This window comes from Euwallacea similis, chromosome 15 (genome assembly GCF_039881205.1).
Source record: "Euwallacea similis isolate ESF13 chromosome 15, ESF131.1, whole genome shotgun sequence".
Lineage (NCBI taxonomy): Eukaryota > Metazoa > Arthropoda > Insecta > Coleoptera > Curculionidae > Euwallacea > Euwallacea similis.
Window position 1 is genome coordinate 2,529,592 of NC_089623.1, and position 27,187 is coordinate 2,556,778.

The window sequence follows — 27,187 nt, forward strand, 5'->3', positions numbered from 1 at the left end:
CTGTTACATGACTAATATTGCGTTCTGGATGTCGTCGATTAAATTCATTTGCTGTTTCACGAAAAGTACGCGTCCCATCACCAACTAATCTTATTATTTCTACTTTTTCTTGCAGCGAATAAGACATTTTTCGAACTTTTTACTTCTGTGAAATTGATTATGTTACGAACAGCAAACCAACAGTTAGTACCTAACAGTTCGTAACCATAGCAATATATTGTTCGTTTTCACAGCATACTTAACTTGTGGATACCGCATACATTGCAGGTAGCAAAGGAAAAAGGAAGCAAAGTAATGAATTAAAAATATCTGTCTAATGTTTAAAACACTTTGGCATAATTGAAAGAACAAAATTGAAATGTTCTTCAACAACTTGTATTCTGGAATAAAAAAAATCTTACGTTTTGTGCTCGTATTACTAGTAGAGAAGCTTGTCAGAGCATAACTCCACAACAACTAAGTAAAGTACTGAGAAATAATCGTCGACGTATTGAAAAATGTATACGAGAATTTGGGGGGTTGATTGAAAATATCAAAATTTAGTTAATTATTGTTAAAATAAATTTTTTTGCCAATTTTAAAATTTGTTTACGTAAAAAACATGTTTTATTGATTTTCTCGAAAATCCTGTACAGTAGAAAAATGAAAATCGGAACAGGTAAGTTTTAGGTCATTCTAATTAAGAATCTGTTTTCGTTTTTATCCCAAAAAAGCCCTAATAGTATTTTCCGAAATTTGATCCCATAAAAATGCACGTAATTGGTTATGATTATGGATAAAGAGGGATCGTATCCACTAGACGAATGCGCATTTTGAATACCTAATTAACAAAAAAAAAAACGTCAAAATCGATTAAGAAATAAAGGTTTTACGAAAGTGTTAAATCCTTAACCCGGACACACTGTATATACATATTATATTATATTATAAATATACATATATATTTTTTCTTATTAATTATACGAAAAAAGTTATTCTTCGTAAAAAGTTTTGCGCGGTCTTAAACCTAAATTGAAGTATTATAAATAGACATCCAATTTTTGGGGTCGTACACCAGCTTTCTTAAAAATATGGATTTTACTCAAGAAAATTTTATTATTGTTAGTTTTAGTAATGCACATTTATCCCTTCTTTATTGAAAACATGATAACTTTTCGTCTCTTAATATGTTTTTATGGCAATTCCGCAACTTAAATAGGTGATTAACGCATAACAATAATTTATTTTGATAATAGGAACAGGCAAAGAGTTAATAATTTGAGCAACTACGTAGGATTATTTACTTTAGGTTGAAGTCATTCTATTAGTGCATCGATATAGCCAAGCTCTGTTTCAAAACATCGTTCTTTTGCCAAATTCCCTTCATACATTCATTATATTTGAAGCAGTTTCCTGACATGCTTCCGAAATGATTCTTCCCAAATGGTCAACGTCTTGAAACGACCTGTACTGGTGAACTTCCTGTTTTAAGTAACCCATAAGAAATAATCCATAAGAGTTAGGTCAGAAGATCTAGTAAGTCAAAAAATATTTTGAAGATATTCTTTAACAATTAATATACTGTGACATAAGGCACTGTCTTATTGGAGCCAATTTTGTTCATGTCTTTGTAAGAGTTAAATATTCTGACACATATTGAACTTCATTGTCAAAGAACGATTAATTTTTTTGAAAGAGAGGATCGAGGCACTAGTTACAGCACACTTAAAGCTAAAGTAAATAATTCTACATAGCTATACACATTTTATTCTCTTTGTTTTTCCCTATTAGTAAAATAAATTATTATTATGCATTAATTAATTATTTAAATTGCGCAATTATTATGAATATATATGAAAACATATTAAGAGACGGAAAGTTATCATGTTTTCAATAAACAAGAGATAAATATGCATTATTGAAACTAACAGTACTAAAATTTTCTTGAGAAAAATTCTATTTTTAAGAAGACTGGTATACAACTCAAAAATTTGATATCTAATTGTTTCATTTTAGATTTAAGACCATGCAGAACTTTTTATGAACAATACATTTTTTTCGTAAAATTAATAATAAAAAGGTTTCCCATATGATGCTAACTTAAATAGACATACTGGATAATATCTCATGAGTTTGTTTCATCCTTGATATGTAAATCTTTTTAACGTTAAAGTGCTAATTTGCTGTTTAGCATTCAGTATTGATGCAACGGTGCCTCATCTTAAAAATACTAATTCTGATAACGGGCCTTTCGCCGTAAAGGAAGAATTATTGCCCCTCTTTGAATGAAGCTCTCATTCAGGTTTTGTTTGAATTGTACGAATGTCTTCAAAATTGACAGTAAATCTTTAATCAGTTAGAGTTCAAAAGAATAACCTTTTGCATTCCAAGAAACAGCAAAACGACTGATAAACTTTCCTCGTTAAAAAATAACCATCAGAGTTTGACTAATTATAACTTGACAAATCCGATGTCATTAGCGAAGTTTTTGGGCGGTTAAAGCTGTGACGCCATTACATTTACCCTTATTTAATATCAATTTATATCAATACCGGGGCACCCTTTCGCTTTTGTAATGAGGCAGGGTTAGAATTTTCCCATTAACTGTTTCCATGGGCGGTTTTAATGCCGGGCTTTGTATTAATCCTTATTACGCTTTTTCAGTTTGGACGTTTCAGATATTTTTTTATGGAAATTAACTGAAATAAGGCTCTAAATAAATATTGACCGAAACATAATAAAAATCCGGTGCAAACATTTCCACTAAAATGTAGGATTTACTACTGAACTAATTCCAGGATTGATTGGAAAAATGTCCGCCTCCAGGTTAAATTAAATTCATATATGTATAAAACATACATACTTTAGAGTAAGCAGAATTTGAGGAATTCAGGAAGATCTCATAACTGGCAGTTTAAGCAATCTCATAGAATATTATATAACACAACTGGTTTTCCAATTTCAATTTCTTTTCTTCATTTTATTTTCCACATTTTCTTAGTGGAAACCTCGACAGTGTGGCATATTTCCAGAACGGATTTTTTTATTTTTCGTTCCCAGTAAATGGTAAGAATTGTGCCATAACAGTGATTCATTCTCCTCCCATCTGTTTTTTGTGGCTTCAAAGGCCTACTCTCTAAAGAGGTCTTTCAGTTTTTTAGACTCTGCCTTATCTTTAAATAGTCCTCAGTGGAAGAGTTCTTGGAATGAACAGCTCCTTTTACCTTTCACTGACCAATTATAAAATTTGAAACTCGTGGTTTGGGTCTTCGACTCAATAACGAGATTTGGATATCCCCACTTGTTTTTCCTTAAAAGTTCAGTTTTTAATACATTTTGAAGGCATAAGTAAAGCAAATTTAAGACAGTGGAAAAGCTCTGTGTTGATGGGAATCAATCAGCAATAAACTTAGATAAAGATGTGAAATGCAAGAGAGGGTGAGGCATGAACGCCATCAGCATTTATTTACTGTGTTCCAAACAATAGAAATGTTGTAGCAAGTTTTCCAGAACACCTCAATGCATCTAATTGGGCGAAATCAAATTGTTCATTTGATCAATCAATCATTTGATTTGAATTAAATTGAGATGTTAAAATGACTGTCCTTGTAGTGACGACACAGGTAAATAATATTAACTTTTTCAGCTTTTGATGTTAAGTGGAGCATTAGATCCTTTAAGGGGAGCGCGTCCACTAGCAATCAAAGTCCTTTTTCCTTATTTTTCTCTACTTCGTACAACTAATACTTAGAATTCTTAAGGGACATTAATATCATAAAGGCAGGAACATAAACATAAGGAAAATTAATTTTAGTTTGGGTTTTGAGGTTTCCCCTGGAGGCAAATCCGAATGCGAGTATTCTGTGTTATGTCAAAATAATTTATACATTAATTGATGCCAAAAACTTTTTCCGATATTTGTATTCTCATTTGATCGATTTGAATGGCCACATTCAGCATAGGTAACAGTTGCGCAACTTTTCTACAACTGTTTCAGCAAAAATCCCAAAAGTTGCATGGCTGTTGATTCTGCCGAATAGGGTCAATATGATCATATTAAAAGTTGATACAAACTCACTGAACACGCTCAGAGAATTTGAAACTTGAATTTGCTGACTGTTTCTTGTCTGATAATTTGATTTGACAAGTAGCTATTAATTTGATCTAGTGAAAACTCAAGATTTCAGCTTTAAGCTTTTCCCGCTTTAAGTTAGCAAATTATGCAAATGCAGTGCTATTACTGCCTAAATGCCTTTATTAACTATTACAAGATTTAAAGTCAGTTGAGTAAGAATAGACCTTCACTTGAATGATGTGAAAATGATACAGTGAAAAATGAATTTTGAAATAAAATATGGGCGTTTCTGAGTTTTGTTTGAGTTCCATTCTCCAAATTTGAACGGGAATATTTTATTCCAATACGGAATATTTCCATTGAGATTTAGGTATTTGTGGACTTAATTCTAGAAATTCAAGGTGTATTTCATACACGAAATTTGATGAGCAGATTGCAGGATCGTATTTGTCTTAAAACCTCAACACTACTTATCCGGTTCATGAAGATGATCTTGCTGAAACGTCCTTTAAAGAAAATTTCTCCTTTAGTAGTTAATGAATGATGGCTCTCTTTGGATTAGTTTTTCCAATGCTAAATTGCCGAACCGAGAATTGTATTAGCTTACCTTACTGGGAATAAGTAAACGCACTTCTTCATCACCAGCCCTCTTTGAGCGTTTTTGCGGGCCGCCCATATCACCATCAGCTCCTCGCTTCATGGCTAAACTTAGACCTGAAACGAAAATTTACAAATATAATAATTTGAAAATAATGCTCTTTGAAAACGTTTAAAATCAGTATTTTGTAAGTAAAAATTTTACAATAATTTCTTGATATAAGATCTTTGCCACGTAGAGCCCCATTGAAGTAAAAAATAAAAAACAATATGCAAAATTTAAAATCAGGGATGCTTTTGAGCGTGTTCTATTATTACCCAATGTAGGTTCAACAGAATTTAAAACTTCTTAGAGAAATAAAAACGTTGATAATTTATTTAACCCCAGTTACTCGATATTTGCAACACTTTTCCATTAGTCCAAATTTCTGTTAGTTTAAATCCTAAAACAATTCAGTGACGAGGAATGAATTTGAGGTCAGGATCCTTTTTACCACTCGAAGCTTTTTTGTTGCATGCCACTTACTGTCTTTGTAATGTAATTTGAATTCGCTGTTCAATTTAGAAAGCTTTTCGTTGGGTTGCATTGTTTTCGTATCTGTTACCGTTTCCTAGCCATTTGCAAAACTATCTAGGGATGCATATGATTTTCTCTTAAAAAGTGTATAACGATTCATGTGGTCTCATTTTCATACTCAGATACGTAATTCTCAATGCAATGTGTGTCTTCTCTTGTTTTTTATTTGGTCGGCAGTAACAGAAATTTGACGATGAACCACAAACAAATTCCTCAATTTAATTCACAGTTTCAAGTTTGAGTGAGAAATACATCTGCTAAATCTGACTTCTTCGTTACAACCATTTCACGTTTCCAACGCGAAAAGGTCTTCTTTCTTGACAATTTTATGATCGCACTACCTGAAATTGCTCACCTGGCACGAGGCAACAATAACCCACCATAAAATTGCTATTTCCGCGTTAACCGGCTTATTAATTGCATAAATCCAACAAAGCATCTCCACCGGCCCCACAATTACCACTAAATAATATGTGTAATCACCAGCAAGCTCATTTCACTGCTCACTTAACTACTCTCGCCTTCTTTTGAACTGGTCAATATCATTTAATTTCTTCCACTGCTTTGATGTTTGTTTCAATGATATTTCAACAGCGCATATGGTCCGAGAGATTTATGTCTCGGTGTGGGAGCAATAGAATCGAATAATTGAGTAGTTTGGGCTGAACTAAAATGAGGTGTCAGAGAGGAGGTCATAAAATGATCAGATTTAACTCTTTCTTGGCACAGTTTTGATAGGTTTACTGGGCTAAAAGATGAGTTAAAACTAAAACACGTAGGTAATTCAGATCCTGGACTTTAGCAGACCGTTATCGCGATCTATATGGGAAGGAGGGCATGTGTTGCTCATGCCCCCATGACAAACCTCCTAGAGAGCCCTCATAGCGTATTTTCTATGGTTATTATTTGAAATTTCCAAGCTTCCGGACATGTTCATCTCAGAAAGTCAGGACAAATTGGACATAAAGCCACGTCTCTATGGCGATGTTTTTAACCTTTTTGTCGTCAACGTTCCATTTATTTCTCATTTTAACGGATGTGTTAAAAAGGAGTGTATTTATCAAGTAAATTGAATATTACCGCTTATTTACAGACACTTAAAAAATAAAATGACGGGTCTCCTTTGGAATGTTTGCCAAACTTTCTATTAACGAATCAGTATCTGAGACGTTTCTAGAAGCGACTAATTCAGAAGAATTTTATTTCGTTATTAGTTTCATGTATGTGAGAAGCATAATAATTCGCCGGTAATAGGACTCATCAAGAAGATCACTGTATTCATGACACCATTTACATTTGCGATACTCGTCCGAAAATTAACATTTTCCATGTCAAATATTGATGAAATATAAAAGCATTATTCCCATAATTGCGTATTACTAGCCACTCATTGGGAAATAAACAGGGGTTATTGAGTTTCATAACTCGAAATTTACATATAAAACACATAGCTATTTATTAATGTTTCCTATAATATTCAAATTGGGTGTCAGACTTCTTTTGTCGCAATTCCCCATAACCAGTGGACTGTGCCAGTTCAATATTGGCAAATTGATGTTTTACAAGAATTGTGTGTAATAGGTACATAACGCTTTTAATAGATGCTACAAAGTAATATTTGGAATGTTTTTGTACTATTAATAGTTACGTGTATTAAACGCAACATGGCATTTTTCTCCATCAAGTTAACAGCATTCCTGTATAATTAGCAATTAGGTTTAAAATTATTGTTGAAGGCAATAAGGTTATTTATGTGTGTATGAGTGGCAAGCAAGGGTATATTTTTGTGGAATTTTAGATAGATATTTTTGGTCTATTTGTAGCCTGTGCGTGCGGTGGTATTGCTTAATTATATAGATAGTATTTAGCATACAGTTGAAAGATATCCACTGTGCTAAATTGCATTTCTCGAGTTTCAAAAATGTTTTAATTAAATCATTTTCATCTGCCTTTAAAATAAAAATGCAATTTTTATACACGCACGCATGTGGGTGGGAAATCTTCCGCACTTTCCATTTTTTATCCACTTTCCCGCCTTAGTGCAAAATAGGTGCTATTTCCCCTAATGTTTGTTCATCAAACAAATAACAGTTTCCAGTCTTTACAATTTACGAAATTTGAACACAATATTTAACTTATCTATAATAGACAAATGCTGTCAATTCTGATACTCCGCATAATATCTACCTGGCGAGCAGTCAGTACATCCAAGTAAGCCTATTTCCCAATATTTGTACAATATTAACCCATTTGATTTAGCATATTTTACCGACTTCAGGTGGAAATGATGAATAATACCACGAACAACGAATATTTTCTTGTCTAGAGCGATTACATTTACAGTGATAGTTGGCATTTGCCGAATGCCGAACGTTCGCTATCCGAGATTTACCGAAATCCGTATGTCTGGATCAGGCTTTAGGTCAACGATCTTGATATGCATATCATTGGAATTTCGTAGTTGTGTTTTGCGTATAGCAATAGGCAAACTTCAGATTTGCTTGAAGGCGATGATAAAAACTGGAAATAGGATATACAATTATTTTTTGGGTGAAAAAAAATTGAGAAAATCGGCATGAAAGCGATTTCGTCTTTGGGAAGTGATAGGGGATACGTTATTTTTTAAACGATGTTTCTATGTAAGGAAGGACTACCTCGGTTTCCAGCAACACGTTCATAAGAAAAAATGCGCTGTGTATCTTCTGCATGCTGAATGGCAAGAAAAATCTGATTATAAAATTTAGATTTTTTTAATACAAAATTGCTGAATGTCTTCTTTTTATCGTTCTTTTCTGCACCGTTTTTAAAATGTTTTACGCAAAACTAAAATATAAGTATTTTTCCATTATTCCTCGATATCTTCGAAAGTATCAGGAATTTTGTGATTGATAGAATATTTGGCATCCCAACAAGGACATCTGCTCCATTTTGACTGAATTCGTAGTTTTACCGTTACCAAGACCCTCATATCCGTGACGAATTTGGTGCCTCCTGTATTACAAATATCGGTAAAATTTACACCCAGTATAAAATGAAACACTTCACTAAATATCGGAAACTTACCAAACATTTCCTGGAAATTTCAATGACAGTTTCCCGAGAAATTGTAGCCCGAACTAACCGAATCGAACATGACTTAGAGAAATGCAGAGAGTGTAACAATTCGACAATCATTGAGAGTTTACTGAATAGATTGACACACCATCTGCTTCATTTTTCAAACGAGGAAGAAATATCATACCTTACACTTTACACCCCCGCAACAATGTGATCCATAGTTAGAGTAGCACACAGTGTAGATTATAAACAAACACACATGGTTTCAAGTTCCAACCTTGAGAGCACGCTCGATTACACATGATGGACTCGTTTCTTAAACATTGGAAGAAGTCATGAATAATAAACAGCTCTGCCATTAAGTGGCCCAGGTGTAGGCTGGTAATTAGTTCAAAATTTCGGCTCAGTCGTTAATCATTCTTCCCATAAACGTATTCTGTATATCCGTAAGTAATAGCCCTAATTATACTCGATTAATAATCGCTACCACAGTATTGTCCAACCTCTTGGCCTTAAATCATTATCAACTGAAAATGTATTATTCAAATCCCAGTTTAACAAATCTTTGAGTTCTTAAACATCTGTGGAGTTAAGTTGATCTAAAATAAAGCTGGATAGCGATATGACTGCTCCGTTTTAGATTTATGGAGATTAAACAATAATCGATATCCTTTGTCTCTGTTACAGGTCACGGTGACACGGAATGCATTGCCGAACTAATGGAATTGATGAGCTTACGGATTCCATGGACGAAACTTCGTTTAATGCTTGTAAACGATGCTACGCTAGATTAGTCTGATAGTGTACCGAGAACATGGTATTGTTAGTGTAGTTTGATGCCACTTTACTAGATGTTTAACACATGAGGAATCGGAGTAGTTGAAACTTTTATTTTGGGATTTTTCCGTGCCACATTTGAGGCTGTATTCAGAAACTTAGGAAGCAGATCGCTCTCGGTAATGACTTGAAAATGGTGTAGAATAATGGTCTTACAAATATGACCCACATAAGGCATGCGTCATTACGACCAGCTTCAAAAATTTGAGAATGTGGTTATCATGTGAGAGGAAAGACAAAGGTACTTTTGAATGGCTCCGGTTATTACTCGCACAGCGAAGTATCTGTTGATTGCCGTGGCTTGGCGTACAGTTCAATCCATTTTAATTACCTCCAGTTAAATTCTTGTAACTCCTGGCGAATTAACTTGGAAGTTTTTGGTGCTATCCTACTCAAACTTTGCCAATTATCTGTGATGAACAAAGAATGGCACGGTTACTTATTCAAATAAATTGCTCAATAAATTTCTCCCTTTCGGCTCATGGATAAGAAATTTGATAGCCGACCCAAGTTCTGAAGAATATTTTTAATGTGACTGACCGTTTTTCGAAGATGGATATGCTGATACCGCAACATCAAATCGAACAATACAGATTGAACAATTTAGTACCATAGAATTTAAGTTTTTTAATTCCAATTTTGGGAAAATTCAGCTTTTCAATTCGCATAATTTGGGGTTTTTATTAAGATATGGGGCATATTTACTTTTTGCAACTGCAACACTTGTTTATCTCTGGTTTGTTTTTGGAAATTTCTGTCTCAAGGTACTGGTAAATCCTTAAACAGTTGTGTTTTGTTAAAGAGAAAATATCTTGCCCTGAAGCATTAATGACAAAACTATATCTTTTCCAGGAATCTCTATTGAAGATTTAATATAAAAATAGCCACTAATCTCTTTACATCTCTCCACTTTTCACTTTCTATTTCTTCTAATATCGTTAACTAATCAGTCATACGGCAGAAGAAAGAACACTCGGATTAACATTCCACAGCTCTAAAAATAAAATGCTACATCTTCAGTTCACTGAACTTGAAAAATTGGCGGTGAATTAAACATTAGGAACTGCCATTACAACTTTCATCACTTAACATAAAAAAAACACTAATTGCTAATGCTTGCCCCAGCAGGTGAAAATTAACTAAATTTTAACTTTGTAGTATTTAGCCTTTTATTTAGCTTGTTTTGGGTTAAGTAAATTTTTTTCTAAAAACATGACTTTTCGTTGCATTTAATTCGATCAACAACTTATCGCTGGAGTAAACTAAGGTAATTGGATTAAGAACCGCTAAACCAATGTATTACCTACTATAACTGGAAACCATGAAACTGACTAATACCGTGTCTTTATTTCAACGTTTCCATGAATATCATCCTTTTCGTAAAATTACCAGGACTTTGATTTAATCACACATAGACTAGTGCAGCCCCATTTTTGATAATTTTTAAAATAAGTCTATGTTGAGCGTTCTCCATTGTGAAACTAATACGCATCATATACCATTCTAAACAATTATAGGAAATGATATTAAGCACATTACGACTTGCCTTATCAAAACGCCAATGCAAAGTATCAATGTAAAACTATACAACAAACGGAGTTTATCATTATTGAATGAGTAACGAATACATTTTCTATGCCTAGTAATTACCTGTAAACAGTGTGAGTATACAAAATAAAATGTAAAATCCAATGGGGAAGGTTGGTTAGGCACACTGACGAATGCCAAAAGGTAAGTAACCTCGAACTCACAATGCCACAGTATAATGTATTGGTTGAAAACACAAACCGAGTGTATATCTACGTTAAAACTGGCTTCCTAGGACGAAACCCGACGGCGACTGAACGAGAATTCAGACTTTGCCTTGATAAAACTGGTTAAGATTACACGAGGCATTAGGAACGGACAATAGTGGCTAGATTTACATCCGTCATTTTAGTTCGAATGACATTCCTCAGCAGAAAAAGAAACATTACCAAAGTCTCCAATATTGAGCGAGTCAACATACAGTCAAAAGCCCTTTTGCTCTTGATTATCACTATACGTTTCGTTACCATCTGATATCTATTCTAGAATATTGTACAGACAAATTGACCCGTATCCATTTGTTTGCACAGTATCTACCTGCAAATCGCCCAAGAAGATGGAAAAATCAAGAGAGGGCGGTGCGTGTCCTTCCCTTGCATATAGAACAAATCACCTAAGGGCGGATGGGAAAATCAGTGGGGTTGGTGAGGGCCAGCTCTAACCAACGAAATAACTATCTGACACCAAAATGATGATAATTTGATATTTCGTTTTACGTTTATTGTCGCTTTCAAGTAGGGTTTCATTCAAAATCTCCCTTGTTCCAAGTTTTGAGCTTGACTTCCGCTATCATACAGCAGGGCTGGAGCCTCCTGCAGCGTTTACCTCTCACGAGCTGGAAAGGAAGGTCCCAAAGTCATGGAATTCGGAATTTCAAATGCCAAAAGTGTGGAGATCTATTTTGTTCGAAGAATTTTTTGACAGGAGAAATTTCAATAAGCAACCTTACGGGGATAGGAAGGACTTATGCCCAAAAACTGCAACTAGAATGAGTACTTTTCTTCGGCATATATCAGTAATTTTATATAAATATAGGGGGTGCCCCTGAAATGACTGTACAATGCTTGACTCAAAATACCTTAACCAAAAATAAGGCGCTCTCGGCAAACTTACCTATACTCAATGTTGCTTCGTTTTGTTTCTACAGGGCGTCAAAGTTCTCAATGGTGAATTTTAAGACATCGTAAATTATTTTTTTCTAAAGGAATTGTATGCCTGGCGAAAATTTTGCAAGAGACAAAAAAATTTCAAAATAAAGTCAACTAGTGGAAGAAAAAAAATTAAAGTCATTCGTACAAAGGATAACAAAAATACAAACTTTTATTTATGAACTACGCGCCATTCTTAATACTTCCACGCATTAAAAAGATCCCGCTCACGTCAAAACACGTCAGTTTATGTAGTAACTCTTAGATATAAAATTAGTCAAAATCGATAAAAGTATTTAGCAATTATTTTGAAAAAACAATATTAACTTGACAATTTTGGCGCCCTGTAGCGGCAACATGAAGCAACATTAGATATAGGTAAGCTTGCCTAGAACAGTTTATTTCTGGTTAAGGCATTTTGGGTCAAGCATTGTACAGTCATTTCAGGAGCACCCTGTATAATGAGAATCAGGCTTCATCAGGCGGTCTCCCGATTTTTCAACGACAAACTTTAAAATTTGCTTTCAAACTCATTGGCGTGGCATTATTGATAGATATTTTGAGGGTCCTATGTATTCCTCTTTAATTTTTATGATTAGTCAATTATGAACCCACCAGTTATGATCCGTTTCGGTTATAGTGCCTGCGATAAATTCTAGGATGTACATATTATGTATATCAAAAATATTCACGAAATCTGATTTTCTCTCCCTTAAAACTTCCACAACAAGATATTTTGTTCAAATGTTGAAAGTTCAATATAAATATGTAATATCAAATAACATTTTGAAATAGACCTACAAAAATTGGTTTTGGCTGCCCCATCGTTTATAAAAAAGAAAACAAATTTTCGCATGATGGAAAAATTATTTCACAACGTATTCAAGTACCTTATAAAACAGTGTTTTAACAATGTCCAAGTTTCTAGTTTCATCTTTATGCAATGAATAATTTATAAAATATTTAAGAAAAACGACAATCCCTCCGAAAGTATTTAAAATTTTTCCACTCTTAAAGCAGATTAAGGGGCATTAAACTGTGCAACTTTGCTCTAATTTAACCGACATCTTTTATGATTGCCAAAATACCCATACTTCGGCTCCAACAACTGGCATCAAGTATGTATATTTCCTTTGATATCACATTAAGAAATGTCAACAACACGTGCAGGGTGTCTCAACTAATTGAAATCTAGAAAAACTGTAAACATTTTGTGAATTTTTGGAAAGTATTATTTATCGAGTTTGCATATCGCTTTTATAATTTTGTATCTTTGCCCTTTTTATAATGTCGATGTTATTTGAGAGACTGTTTAGCCTCGTCAAGGTTCTCCCCTCGGTTGACACTAAATATGTATGTGCATGTGTATCTTTTAATTTTTTGACAAAAAATGTTATAAATGAACACAGTAAAGGAAAATTATGTATTATTTCTAGCTCCAGGGTATTTCACTTCCTAAAATAATGATTCATGACATAAATTTACATGAATAAATGTTTCCAAGAATGGGGAATGTTGCTTTTTAGTGAAGAATAATGGTGTTTCAGATCTTTTGACACAAGTGAATTGAAATAAATGGAAATACATTAAAAATTTACTAACTTATGTCTGCAAATATGTAATTTTTGAGACATACAGTTTTACAAAGAAAATACAGGGGTTTAGTTCAGGCCAGGTTAACATCGGAAAAATAAAAAATTCTCCGAAACCGCTTGTAAAATTTTTATGAAATTTTATGGATACTGACTTTACGAAAAGCCCCTTGTTTGCAGTGGGAATTTTAATTTTAGTTCCACCAGGGGTATGCCCAGCAATATCAATTTACAAATTTTAAAGCAAAAAAGTTATATGCTACTACTACTCATGAAAACAAATATTGTTCGTGTAGTTTCTAGTGAATTTCAAAAACACACTCTCTTGACGTGTAATTGTTCAAGAAAACAATTAAAATTGTTTTAATGCGTGACAATTCAATTGGTGTCAAACCCAGCATCCCTGACAACATAATTTCCACACCAGGGACTGGATTCTTGAATGTAGGAAGTAGAATGTTCCCTGGGAATGATGCAAAATGACGTATGTTTGCAATTTAAGTAGCATGGCTGACTTAACAGATCGTTCTGACTCCATTATTAGAAGACAATGCACCCGTCAGCTATGAGAATCAGACACCCAGGGATTTGAGAACTGTAATGGAATATACCGATATCGGAAATCAACAGTCTTTATTTTGAAAATTATAGATTTATGGACATTAGTTTTGATGATGATTCCCCAACACCCATATATTGGTCTTCTAGTAGAATCCTTTTTGCAACCTATCTCTGAGATATTGAAGACCTTTTATTACAGTTTCAATAATATTTATTTTCTGTAATTTGAAATTCTATACACCTAAAAACTTTTTTTGGCACCATTACTGCTCTTGTGCTCGAAAATATTTGGGAATTTGAAATAGCAAATCGTAAAAAGATCATTAACCAAAACATTAAAAATCAATTATTTATCGCTTTAATCAAAGAGATTTCTTAGATTGAATAACGACTTAAATAACTGAATTTTAAAGTGAGTCAAAATTAAGAAGAAAAGAGAGTTAGAGATTTACAAAAAATTATCTATTACATTCACAAAATAGTATGCATTTTAAAGAAAATTACGAACGATTTAGATAATTAAAAATGAAAATCGACTTGACTCTAAAAACAGTGCAATTCTAGGTGGGAATTTTGAATTATTTCTATTAAAATTTAACTAAACTAAAGTTTGGTAAATAAAAATAACAAAAAAAACACCTTGAAGTGACTTACAATTTATGCGAATTCATCATGTCAAATAACTGAATTTCATAGATAAAAATTATGTAGAAATAACAAAATTTCGAAACATTCATAAAAACATCGGAACTCTTATAGGAAATTATAAGAAATTGAAAAATTTTAAGTGTGTAAAAGTAACACTAACGGCTGGATTTTATGGTGGATCAAAATTATGAAAAATGAAAGTTGCAAATTTACAAAAAGGGACTTTAAATATTAATAAAACACTCCAGAAGGAAATTTTGAATGATGTAGAAATTAAGAATATTACCAAAACCATCCTTAACTGATCACCAAAATAAACGAATTCGCTATGGAAAGTTGCTGATATTTATAGATCAAAATCATGTAGATGGGCGAAAATTGAAAAATTGAAAACGAGTCGAAAGCTCGAAATAAGTTTTGAAGAATTTGGAAAACGAGATTGAAGTCCTCTCCTCCCATTTCTAACATATCTTAAACCTATGTAGTTCTAAATAAAAAAAATGTTCCAAATTTCCAGCTAGACATTTACATTCCCCATTCAAATGCCTACATCCAAGCCAAAGGAAAAATAGATTTATAACTGTCTCATCCACTGCTCTATGCCACACTTTACTTCTAAACCTTGTGTCAATTTAATTTATTTGAATACAGGAATCGGCGCCTGGTTTCATTTCTAGTACTCCCCGAAATTATTAGAAGACAAGAGGAAGCTTTATTTTTAGTTCCTACACGAGGCTAAAAGTGAGGCAAAACTTCCTCAGAAAGCACAATACTTGTAGTAAATAAAGTTGTACAAAATATAGATCACAAGGACAAGGTTAAGTCCTCATGCAAGTAAAGTAGTGAATATTCATCCCACACTCACGGCATTATTATTCATGGACCATTTTCGAAGCCCACTTAATGTGTTCTTTTCAAGTTTATTGAATGAAGAAGTGTGCGCAAAATGTGGCAGGTTTTATGCGGGAAATTATGCCACCACATTTATTTCCATTATATAGGGAAATTGATGATTTTATCGTTTTCTCATAACATATTTTCCAAATTGCTAATCACTCTGCCTCAAATGAGTATTACATTTAAATCTCCCCTTTATCTTGGTAGTGTTAACTTCGCAATTCTATTTGAATATGGATGTTCACACAATCGATACATTCCCTTTCTCCGCAATTCCTCGCTTATTTCGAATCGTTTATGACCTCCCCATGAAACAAAATCCGCCCATTTTCCTTCAGCATCGAGGAAATAAAACCATTCTTCTGTATTATTTCTGGCTTTTATGTAAATATCGGAGATGGGCCTCTTTTGTCTCGCAGACGACATAAAAATCACTGATGAAGAAGAACGTAATTCTTTCAACTCACGACAGTCAAAAGTTTGCGTAATACGCCCAATTAAGGCCAATGAAATCGTGCATTTAACGGGGGAATTAGTGATTTAAGATGTGATAACTCAGGCTGAATAGTAGGTAAACAAAATACTCGTTTTCTGTATATGGAATCAAAAGTAAAACGCCCCAAGGTCGCATGCTTTTTTTTGCCTGTTTTAGCCTTATAATTATTATCTAATCAACACTGATCTTTCACTACAAACACGCAAAATTTTAATTATTTAAGCACGTCTTTAACGTGCGTTAGACTTTTATTCATTCTCAACCTCAACAATCAACCAAAAGTGCTAATTTCAAGCTTTTTCGTTTCGATATAATTTATATACGAAATGCGGGTGTCGCAAAGCTCTAACCAACAACTTAAATTACTCGCTATTATGGTTTCATTTTCAGAACTTCAGATATGTTATGTGTTATGTACCTGTGGCTGCGCCAAGAACAATAAGGAATGCGAAATACTATAAGCAATAAGCATAAAGTTCAAGCCTGTAGTATATAGTCGGCGTTTGCCGAGCTATCTGACTACGTTTACATCCGGAGGTGCAGAATAAACATGTCACTGCAGGAGGAAAGTCGCAATTTTCTGCGAATGAGAGAAAAAAGAAAGTGCATAAGAAAACCTGAATGATTTTAAAGATATCAGTTAGTACCAAGAAAATTATTCGATTTAGTTTGATTCAGAACGTACATTCGATCTAGTCCAAACTACGTATCTATGACGTCGATGAATGAGCAAATGTTATGAGACTAAAATCCTAGAATTCCAGAAGAGAATAGTTCTGAAAAATTTATTCTAAACACAATTGCATGTGAAAAATCGCTTCCATTGAAAAATAAATTTGGAATTGAAACATTGGAAAATGAAACTTTTGATTCATGAGCGATTCATTTTCCTTAGCGTTGTCTCATTTCACTTGCACACTTTTATTGATCGAAATAAGCGCGATTTAGCAGTCCTTTTCGAGTTTAATATTTCGGAAAAAATCCCCATTTCATCTCTATTGGTCTGATATCTATTCTTGGTTTTCAGAGTAAGAAAAAATACTTTCAGATTAGAATTTTCTCAGAATGACTTCATTTAACGTAAAATTTTAGTTTTTTTTGGATGAAAAGCTCATTTTGAGCTCATTTTTGAGAGTATATTTTGGAAAAATTCATATTTCGGTTTTACAGGTATGCGATTTCGGTTTTCTGTCGGGTTTCCACGGCATGAAAACCACTCAATTAATTTCTCTCCGCAGTTTTTCCTTGTCGAAAAGCTTAGACCTTCTATAAGGAATCTATTGCTGTTAAATTCGCTCCATTTCTAACAGCAGCGTTATTCTTATTAAGCATACTTAAATCAGGTAAAGCTTATGTTGAGCATAAATTGAGACTTATTTGTATAATCGCACCTTAGTTTTTTTTTAATTTTTGAAACATTTTATATACATATATGTATATCGTGTATTTGTTTGAAGTTCTCGGTAGAATTTCCAGAGGAAAACAAATCAGTTTTCACCTGACACACATCTCGCTTCTGGTCTCCTTTAATAGAAAATTTCATTCTTCAATATAAGTAATGGTGAAAAGCTTCTTTTCTGTTTTTCTCAAATTCTTATGTACATTCTAGATGTTTTATATCTTATTACCTTTTAACGAATCTTCGATTCGAGCTAACTCGAGATCCCTACTTTTGAGAAAACAAAATTTGTTTGCCCTGTACCTTCTGTGTCGAGACTCAGTTTGAGCGTAGTTGCCGATTAATCTGGTCTGAATTGAAGAAGCTGAAGAACTGTGTTAGATTGATTGTGAAGCTTTGACAACGAAAAAGAACCTAATACGCATTACGTGTTAATGTTACCTAATGGTAAAAGCTTACTTTCTTTACAATCTAAAAGTACATACTTTTTATAGTTTTTTTTGGTAATTATCTTCTTAAAGAGGTGAATTTTTCGATATTAAAAGAGTTTTGGATCAATCATCCTTCACTGTTTTAACAGACTTTACAAGAGAAAAAAATCTTATTCAAACTTACTTGATGAGGGAGATGAATGGAATTCAGATCAATATCACTTAGTTACGTTCGACATCAATAACAAGCGGAGATATACCTGAAAATAAAATGTTCAATACTGATGTCGAACGTCAAATGGGAATAAGCAATCATTGAATATTAATAAATTTTCCGATTATGGTAGTCTTTTCAGTCGTTTTAATGCTACAAACCTACACTGACCACCTGCAAATTATTTTCAGTCCAACTATACATATATTTTCTTACAGAAAGAAAACTCTTCTGATTAAAAGTAACGAAGCCGAGAATTCAAATTAAGCTAAAATCACTATTATATTATGAATATATTCACAAGACATAGAACTTATTAGTCAACAACTAGATGGATCATTTCTTGACTTCTTCTAAAGAAAACAGTTCCCAGCTATTTCGGTTAAAATAAAGATTAGACAAACGGAATCTCAGGAAAATTCCCTCATTGAGGGTTATAGTAGTGTAATGATTATGTTCTGCATTAGAGATAAAGATACTAAATAACAATGACTTTTTTAGGGTATAAAAAGCATAAAACAAGACACGCTTTTTCGTCATTCAACTACAATTTTGGGGCACAAAGCTTAATTACCTGTAAGGCACATGTTTGGATACCACGATAGAATGTCAATATGAGCTAATTTTGAGCCAGGAGGCAGTTTGGCTTAACTCCGGCTGGATAAACACCAAAGAATAAAATGCAACCTGCTAGCATAGATACAGATACTACGACGCATATTTAATTTTATCCGAGATATTTTCGGTGCCAGATACTTTCCTGGAAAGATTTACGTCCCTGATATGAATCTAAGTCAGCACCATAAATTATCTTATCCAAGCGTTATCTATTAGCACAGAAAAATAGAAATTTGAACAAACAAGAAACTTTCCCATTGCGTATTAAAAAACATGGCATTTGATGCTAGACTAATGGTTCTTAACAGCTAATTAATATCCGACCTCTTCAGGTTCTTCATACGAGAGAATAATAGTGTCGACTTGCCTCATCCCGAGGATTCCTAAACAAAGACGTCATCCTTAATCGAATATCTTTAACTTCGAGTATTTCTTAAGATAAATTATGACAGAGCTCGCTTGTTCGATACTTTCAAGCAAGTGCTATTGTTCATACAAGGTAAATATGCTTTAGAAGAGGTCGAAGACGGTGATTAATAGACAGTCCATTAACAGGTGAAAAACGCTTACTGTTCGCTATTTGCTATAGAATTTACACTTAGTTTCGAGAAAAACGTTGTGGTTTTTTTGTTGATGGCAAAAACTGGGCTGATTGAAATCGGGGACTAATAAACAGTGGTCTCAAATTGCGTCAGATAGGAAACGAGGCCCCCAAAAAACTATATATAATATTCAGGTTAAAAATAATTCTAATTGATTCGATGGATTTAGTATTTATTAACATCAGACATTGACAGTTTAAGAGCTATTGGTAATTAAATGTTATAAAGTAAACTACGGATGCCGTAGATAAACGAAAGAAGATTCAAAAAAGAAAATAATGGCATTTGGTGATAAGTGAAATCTGATGAAACCCAAAAATGACACGTTAAGGGACAATATATTCCGATATCATAAAATAACCACTAATACACACTGCGGTTTTACGGTTCTTTATAATAACTAGCAAAAATGTTTTGTCAACTTTCAATTTTTATCGTTTAAGCTTCATTGTTTTCTTAATGATAGTATCTATTGTAAACCTGAATTGAGAAATTTAAATCGATTAACGAGCGGTCCCTATTGAATTAGAAACAGAGTGATAATTTGCTAACGGGCGTTGGGACTGACGTGTAAATATATGAATATCAAATACAATTGAATGCATGATGTCAACTGTATAATTTATGTCCACAACTGAATCACATAAATGCAAAAAATAGTATGATTTAACTTAATTTACCTATAACATTGTGCTGTGTGTCTACTTAAGTTGGAATCATATAGGAAACATTTTTATTGTTCATTTTACGAAAAAAAGTTATTCTTCATAAAAACTTCTCCATGAGCTTAAACCTAGAATGAAATAATCAGACATCAAATTTTTAGGGTTGTATATCAGTTTTCTTAAAAATGTGAATTTTTCTCAAGAAATATTTTGTTATTGTTAGTTTCAATAATGCACATTTATCCCTTGTTTATTGAAAAGATGATAACTCTTCGTCTCTTAATATGTTTTCATAATAATTGCGCAATTTAAATGCGTAATTAAAGTATAACAATCATTTATTTTGCAAATAGGAAAAGAAAGAGTTAATCATTTGTATAATTATGTAAGATTATTTGCTTTCGTTTTAAGTAATTTCTTTGCCATTCAAGTGCCTCTCTTTCAAAATATTTAATTGTTCCTTGACAGTAAGGTTTGATATGTGTTTGAATATTTAATCCTTACAAAAACGTACGCAAATTTGGTTCCGCCAAGACGGCGCCTCATGCCATAGTACGTTAGCTATTAAAGAATATCTTCAAAATGTTTTCATTGAAAAAGTAATTCACAAACATTTAAATATTTTTTGGCTTGCTAAATCTCTTGACAACCCCTATAGATTAATTCCTATGGGACTACTCAAAAACAAAGCCTCCCAGAACAGACGGTGTCAAAATGTTAACCATTTGGGGAGAATCATTCTGGAAGGATGTCAAGAAATTACTCTAAATATGAAAATGAATGTATTAAGGAAATTTGGCAAAATAACGATTAAATGTTTTGACAGAGTGGGTTGCTATGTCGAAGCATTAATGGAATGACTTAAAACTAAAGTAAATAATCCTACATAGTTATACCCATTACTAACTCTTTATTTTTCCTATTAAGAAAATAAATGATTGTTATGCATTAATTACCTTTTCAAATTGAGCAATTATTATGAAAACATATTAAGAACCGAAAAGTTATCATGTTTTCAATAAGTACGAGATAAAAGTGCATCATTGAAATTAACAACAATAAACATTTTTTCGACAAAATTCGTTTTTAAGAAAACTGGTGTATGACTCCAACAATTGGTTGTTCAATTATTTCATTTTAGGTTTAAGACTGAGCAAAATTTTTTATGAAGAATAACTTTTGTTCGTAAAATTAAGAATTAAAGTTTCCTACATGATTAGAAATTAAATAGACACCCTGTATAAATTTAACTATAATAGTTAATGAAAAGCGAAATAGTGGCTAATTTTTAAATTCTTTTTCATTTTTTTACTAACGACTGCCATTTAGTTTCTTGCTGCTTTTATACTAATATTTTATGCCTTTTGTGATGGGCGTTTGATTCGTTTGTATAGGTCTGGATTTGGGGTTTGAGCCAATTTCCGCGGTAAGAAAACCCCTTACAGCTCACTGATTTTACCCACCTTGGTCTCTTTTGATAGAAAATTGCACGTGCTCGAAAATTTATAGAAAATAATGTATGAAAGTCACGAAGGCAGCAACGAAAAATGTAAAATTATATGGTCCTTTCGATAGATTTAATTCATAATTATTGTAAAATTTGATGCAAATTTTAGAAAATATTCGAGAATACCGTGCAAATCAAATGTGTCAATTTTATTGACACGCATTGTTTATAACTCCAGTATTCTTCGTAAGTACTACTGAAATTGACATTTTTCTATGCAGAAATATCCAACACGTTTTCATGCGTATTTTTCTTCTTAAATTACTTAATCAGTATTGGTCGTTATTTCACATAATATCGTTTCTGACTAAGAATTCGGCCTCATTCTATTTATCCCCTTTAGGTCTCCTTTGTGATGTTGGGAGCACTCGATCACTCATACATGATCTGTGAATTCTTATGACCGGCACGAAGTATTAAAGCACATGTTCTGTAGTTAAATTTTTAAATCTGTATTGTGTCTACCGAGAAGTTTTTGTCGACACTTAGATTTTGTAGGTTTAGGAAATCTGAATACTGGAGAACTTTTTTGGGATCTGCTCAGAACTTTTTTAGGATTTGTGTATTTAGGACGAAATGGTGTATGTATTCCCTGTTCCAGAAAAATGGGGACCTTTTCTTTAATCCTTAGTTATGTTCGTATGGTATCCATCAATCACGAGACTGCGGCCAAAATAGAAGTACCTCTTCTCGCCACTTGGAAACTTTAACCGAAATGGAATATATCGAGGAAATATTATTTAAAAAATATGTACTGCAAACACAATGTTTGGGAATATTAGTTTTTAGTCTATCGAATTGTAGAATATCCATTTAATTTTAAAATTTCTTTGAGCTTTTCGATACGTTGTATTCAAATTTATTCCTCAAACCTTTACATTTTCCATATGCAAAACATCACCACTCATTCTTCCGGCATTGCAACACCAAGCAAATATTTCAAACCCACCGGACCCAACCGAGAGAATAATACACCTGCAGCAATCTCACTAAGAAATTTATTGACCATTGCCACCTCCTCGGTCAAAATTACGACCGGTGTGCACCTGAATTCCGGTTATGTCAACCGGTTTCCGTGTCGAGCAAACAGATTAAAACCCCTTTAAAAAAGTTGGGACTTTCATGCGAAATCCCGTCACGTAAGAGACCTCCGGGAATGGGGCAACAAACTCATTATTTAAATTAGATTTGCTGAGTTTAATGTCGACGAAGAAGAGTACACGAACGAATAACGAGATAGGTGAAGTTTTGATGAGGATCTGATAAGAACTGGAGGTGAAGGTTTAATCCATCAGGGATGGAGAAAGGTTGCTTTGGAGATAACTGCGACAAGAGGAAATTGTCAATGAGAAGCAGATTTTGTATGCAACTCAATATCAGTCTACTGGAAGTACCACGAGAGCAAATTAATACCAGCAGTCTCGTTGGTTGAATATCTTTCGTCACTTTTCTTTAATGGTGTACTGATTTTTTTCTGATTTTTAAACCAAATGAAAGCGATGATCAATCAAAATCGTCTGAAATTCCCCACATCCTAATCTGGCTCAGAACTAACTTAATAGGAAAAGAAGTCCTGATATAAATCAAAACACTCCCTTAGCCCACGCATAACTTTTGGAATTTATTGCCGGAATCGAATAATTCGCGTGCGTTTGTGACCTATTACTAGTCAGGTTTTGGAAGTAACGAAAATAATATCCGGATTTGTGGGTGACTTACGTGATTGAATCGCTGATATCCAAATTGGAATCCAAAACATCTTTTAATATTAATTAAGCAAATATAATGATTAGTAGGCTTAAGTTATTTTGTGTGTAAAAATTAAAAGCTCTGTGTGTGGATAGAAATATGTGAAGATGTAAACACATGAAGTGATTTCAGAAGAGCGTATTAGCGGCATAATCTGAAAAGTAATATTTTTATTCTAAGCTAAATTGCTCTCTTGCCGAATTTGCAATACTTATCAATCAAAATTATGTAATGAGATCTTAATATTGAAAATTTTCATTCTTTAAGCGATTTTTAGGTTATTAGCGGAAAATATTTCTGCGGTTTATTCTGCTTCTCATGTTGTCAGGGTATTTATCATTATTTGCCGTCGCCATAATTCAATGGATGTCGGAGATTTGAAACTTTCCTTTTTATTTTATTTACCGTCTCTCTGTCCCTTTTTTGCACATTTCGAAATATGCTAATTATGTAAAAGACATTTCCAAAAGTCGACAGGAAATATCTCATTTTTTCGTATTTCTTTTGTCCATTTGATGTCTGGATCTCTAATGCAACTTAATTTGGTTGTGCTCAGTTGACTTCAGTAATTCTCTTTATTATTCACTTCCTTATTTTCTAATTTTTTCTTTAAGGCAATTTTTCGCATTAATTTCAATTTGTTCTTGCTCTTCTGACTGTTGTCTCCGCCTCTGGAGACAGCAATATATTCGGGCCAGGTTCTAATAAATTGGAATTCACGAAACAATAACTAAGTTGAGTACCGTTTTGGTGACTCAAGACTTATGATTCAATAAAGGTTTTGCAAACATTTTGGACAAGTTTCCACAAAAAATTAATTGGGAATACTTGAACAAAATTGTATGAAATTTAATTCAACACGTATCAATGAATATTTTAGGATTTAGAGAATTTTTTTTTGGAGAAATTGTACAAAAAATTCTTATATATTTTAAATACCGATAACGTTAAAATCATGAAACAGTGAACAAGTAAATTTAGGTAAAAAAATTAAATTGGAAATTTGGTTAAAGTTGCATCCAATCTTGATGACTTAAAACCCATGAACCGACGGACTTTTTCTTTTTTTTTCGATTTTTGAAGAAAATAGCTATGGTTCCTTTTCACTCTGGTTCAATCAATAATGTTTACCCTCAGTTAAGTGGTCTACGTTTTTGCAATTGCGTCGTTTGTCTTGTAATTTTCTATTCGCTCTTCAAAACACGGCAAACAGAGAGAAATACGAAGTCTGTTCCTTCCTAACTTGACCTTATTTATGTATTGTACATGACGCATGTACCAATAAAATTAAGAAATCCGCGATTGTCTAAAAAGGATTGGCTGGGAAAATGGTCAACATCCATTTCAGATTGACAAAATAGAAGATGTACATACATAACTTGTCTGGTCCTACTTTGTTAAGTTTATACCAAAAACAGAGCTGGAGGAAATTATTACTTCTTATCTTCAGTAGTCACGTACTGTAGATTGCAGTACGTGGAGAAATGCTAAAGTAAAAACGTTCGTATTTTATTTTGTCCCTCTTGTCATGGAGATATGAAATATATGGAAGTTAGATTGAAAAAGTTGCCTAGTAAAGACTTTCTATACCAAGAGCCGCAAATATCACGGACGAACTTCTACATTACCCTCAACGGACGTGATAAGGGAATGCAGCAATGTAAATTTTTATAAGATTTCTTACGCAAGAGAAAACGACAACATTGTTGCATCAAGGCCAATAACAATCTTGATGTTTACAAGATGATGGAACGACGGAATCCACTCGTGGGTGCGAGAATACTCGTTCCCCCTCATTAATTAAGACGTCAATGGAAAATGCAAATTTATGCAACTGTAGCAAATTGTAAATGGAAATGTTTTATGAAGGAGTTAATGGTAGTCGTCAGTTGAATAAGGAAGGTTCATTGTTGGTAGTGTACAAAGAAAACAGAAGGTCAATAACCCGACTTTCTTTCCATAAGTAAAAAGAAGCAATCAGTCAAAGCTATCTGAAATCGTTGCCGCGAAGTCGATTCCTCCAAGTGAATAAAGTACAAAACCTGACGCCGGAATAAGATCTATTTCCCAAGTTTATTCGCCAAATTGAAAAGTAAATTTGCTCCGACCTTTTTATTTCCTTTTCCAGTCCTTATTTGAACGAATTGCTGTTTTAGCTAAGCTTAAGAACACACCGATCGCCCTTAAATTTGAAATTAGACGCCCCCGTTAAGAAAAGGGTTAAAAACCAATAAAAAGAAAATTTTCCAGGCTTAGATGGGGCGCATAATTTCCATTAGGGGGTTTAGTCAAACTTATGCAATAGTATGTATGAAAAAATTTAATTTAATTAAACGAAGATTCAGTGGGATCAGTGTGGGAATTTTAAAGGACGTGCCGTGCTTATTGGGTGAACCAGGACGTGTTTGAAGTGAAAAACGAGTCGCAGACCATGATTCTTGCTTTTCTTGCGGGACGCGACTTGGTTTAAATAATAGGGAAAATCTATAAATGCAAGGGAGGGAGCTGAAGGGATTAAAAATGATGAAGGAGAGACTATTTTTACTAAGGTTCAGTTATATAATCATGGTTAAAAAATCGGTTTGTTAACCATTCCATAAGAATAATATCGCTGTAAAAATTATTTCATGGTGGCACCAGGAGACAGCAATATTGTTCTTATAGGTGGTTCAAGTATACTACTTGTGGTTCAGCTAAATCAATTTATGTACTATGAACCGGGCCCAAATGCTTAATGTGTGTAATTTTACGAAGGACCGTATTGTATATTTTCGTAATCATTTAATTATATTCATGTGCAGGGTGTGCAAAATTATTATATAGGAAATCTTATTAACTATAGGAGAGGGAAAAACGAATACAGCACTCTCGATGTCTTTGGAGACAAGCCTAGTGGAGGAATTAAACATTTTTGGTAAACCCTCGTTATTTAGTATTAGCTGTCACATAAACATAATTGCAACATTATTAGGATACACTTTTGAGTAGATTACGTTAGAGAATATGTTAAGGAAATTTGTATAATTCGATCCGATTTTTCTGTCTTTTATGGTTACCGAGATTTCCTATGTAAATATCGAAATTTGCCCGCTCTGTACATGGTCCCCTAAATTTAACTTTCATCATGGGGACCTCGAAAACAATGGGAGATACAGAGTCGGTTAAACGAAGGCAAATTTGTATCTTTATGAAAATATTAGCACTTACCCATTAGAGCCTAGATCTAAATATAAAACTAATTAAATTTCCTGCATATGAAACTTGATTACGAATATTAATTAATCGTCCGCCCTAGATAAACAAAATTAAAATTTAATACTAAAATCCGCATTTATTAGCTGTAAATATGGGCGCAAAATCATGTACGCTGATTATGAACAAACCAACAAAAGTAGAAAGGATTTTCATTTTAGTTTAACTCGGTTTCTGTTGTATTACACACACAAAATTTAATTATACATATCAATTTATAAAAAAAAAACGTTATATTATAGCGCAGGAATTAGAATACAAAATGCACAGAGAGGAGTTATTCCTGCCCTTTTCACTTAAATATCGCAGAACCTGAAGGTTAAAAAAAAATATCACGTCTAAAGGAATGACTATAGAGGGATGAAGTACAACAGTTTTCCAATGTAGAAACTTATTACGTCCTGCAGGGGCAAATTTTAAAATAGTTAAGAGGTTTCCTCCTTGTTTCTAGAAAAATTCATTAACATAATAGACTAGTTCTCTTTTGAATTACATTACTAAAAATTCAATTCCTCTTCGCCATTTTCGTTAATTTGCATAAAGCAGACGATAATTAATAATTACCCTCGGCATTTTCCTCGACGGCAGGTCAAATGAGTCCAATGTTCAGGTATAATTAAAACTATGAATAATCCAGAGTAATTCCCTGTAGGGGGCCACATTGTCTGAGCGTTTTAGGGCAAGAGTACGGTGTAAGAG

General features: G+C 33.3%; 1 protein-coding gene across 6 annotated transcripts in view; it reads right to left on the reverse strand.

The window, feature by feature from the left end:
- The window catches only part of HnRNP-K (Heterogeneous nuclear ribonucleoprotein K), an 88,205-nt gene that overhangs the window by 32,717 nt on the left and 28,301 nt on the right, over nucleotides 1-27,187 (reverse strand). For 2 of the 6 annotated variants that reach the window (XM_066397524.1, XM_066397525.1), the window contains exon 3: nucleotides 4,662-4,768. In XM_066397524.1, coding sequence (XP_066253621.1) covers nucleotides 4,662-4,754 — 93 coding nt within the window. In that variant the 5' untranslated portion in view covers nucleotides 4,755-4,768. Of the gene's footprint in view, nucleotides 1-4,661; nucleotides 4,770-10,772; nucleotides 10,972-23,162; nucleotides 23,168-27,187 lie in introns of those variants that run through there. The other 4 variants (XM_066397528.1, XM_066397526.1, XM_066397527.1 and 1 more) reach the window with 4 other exon arrangements.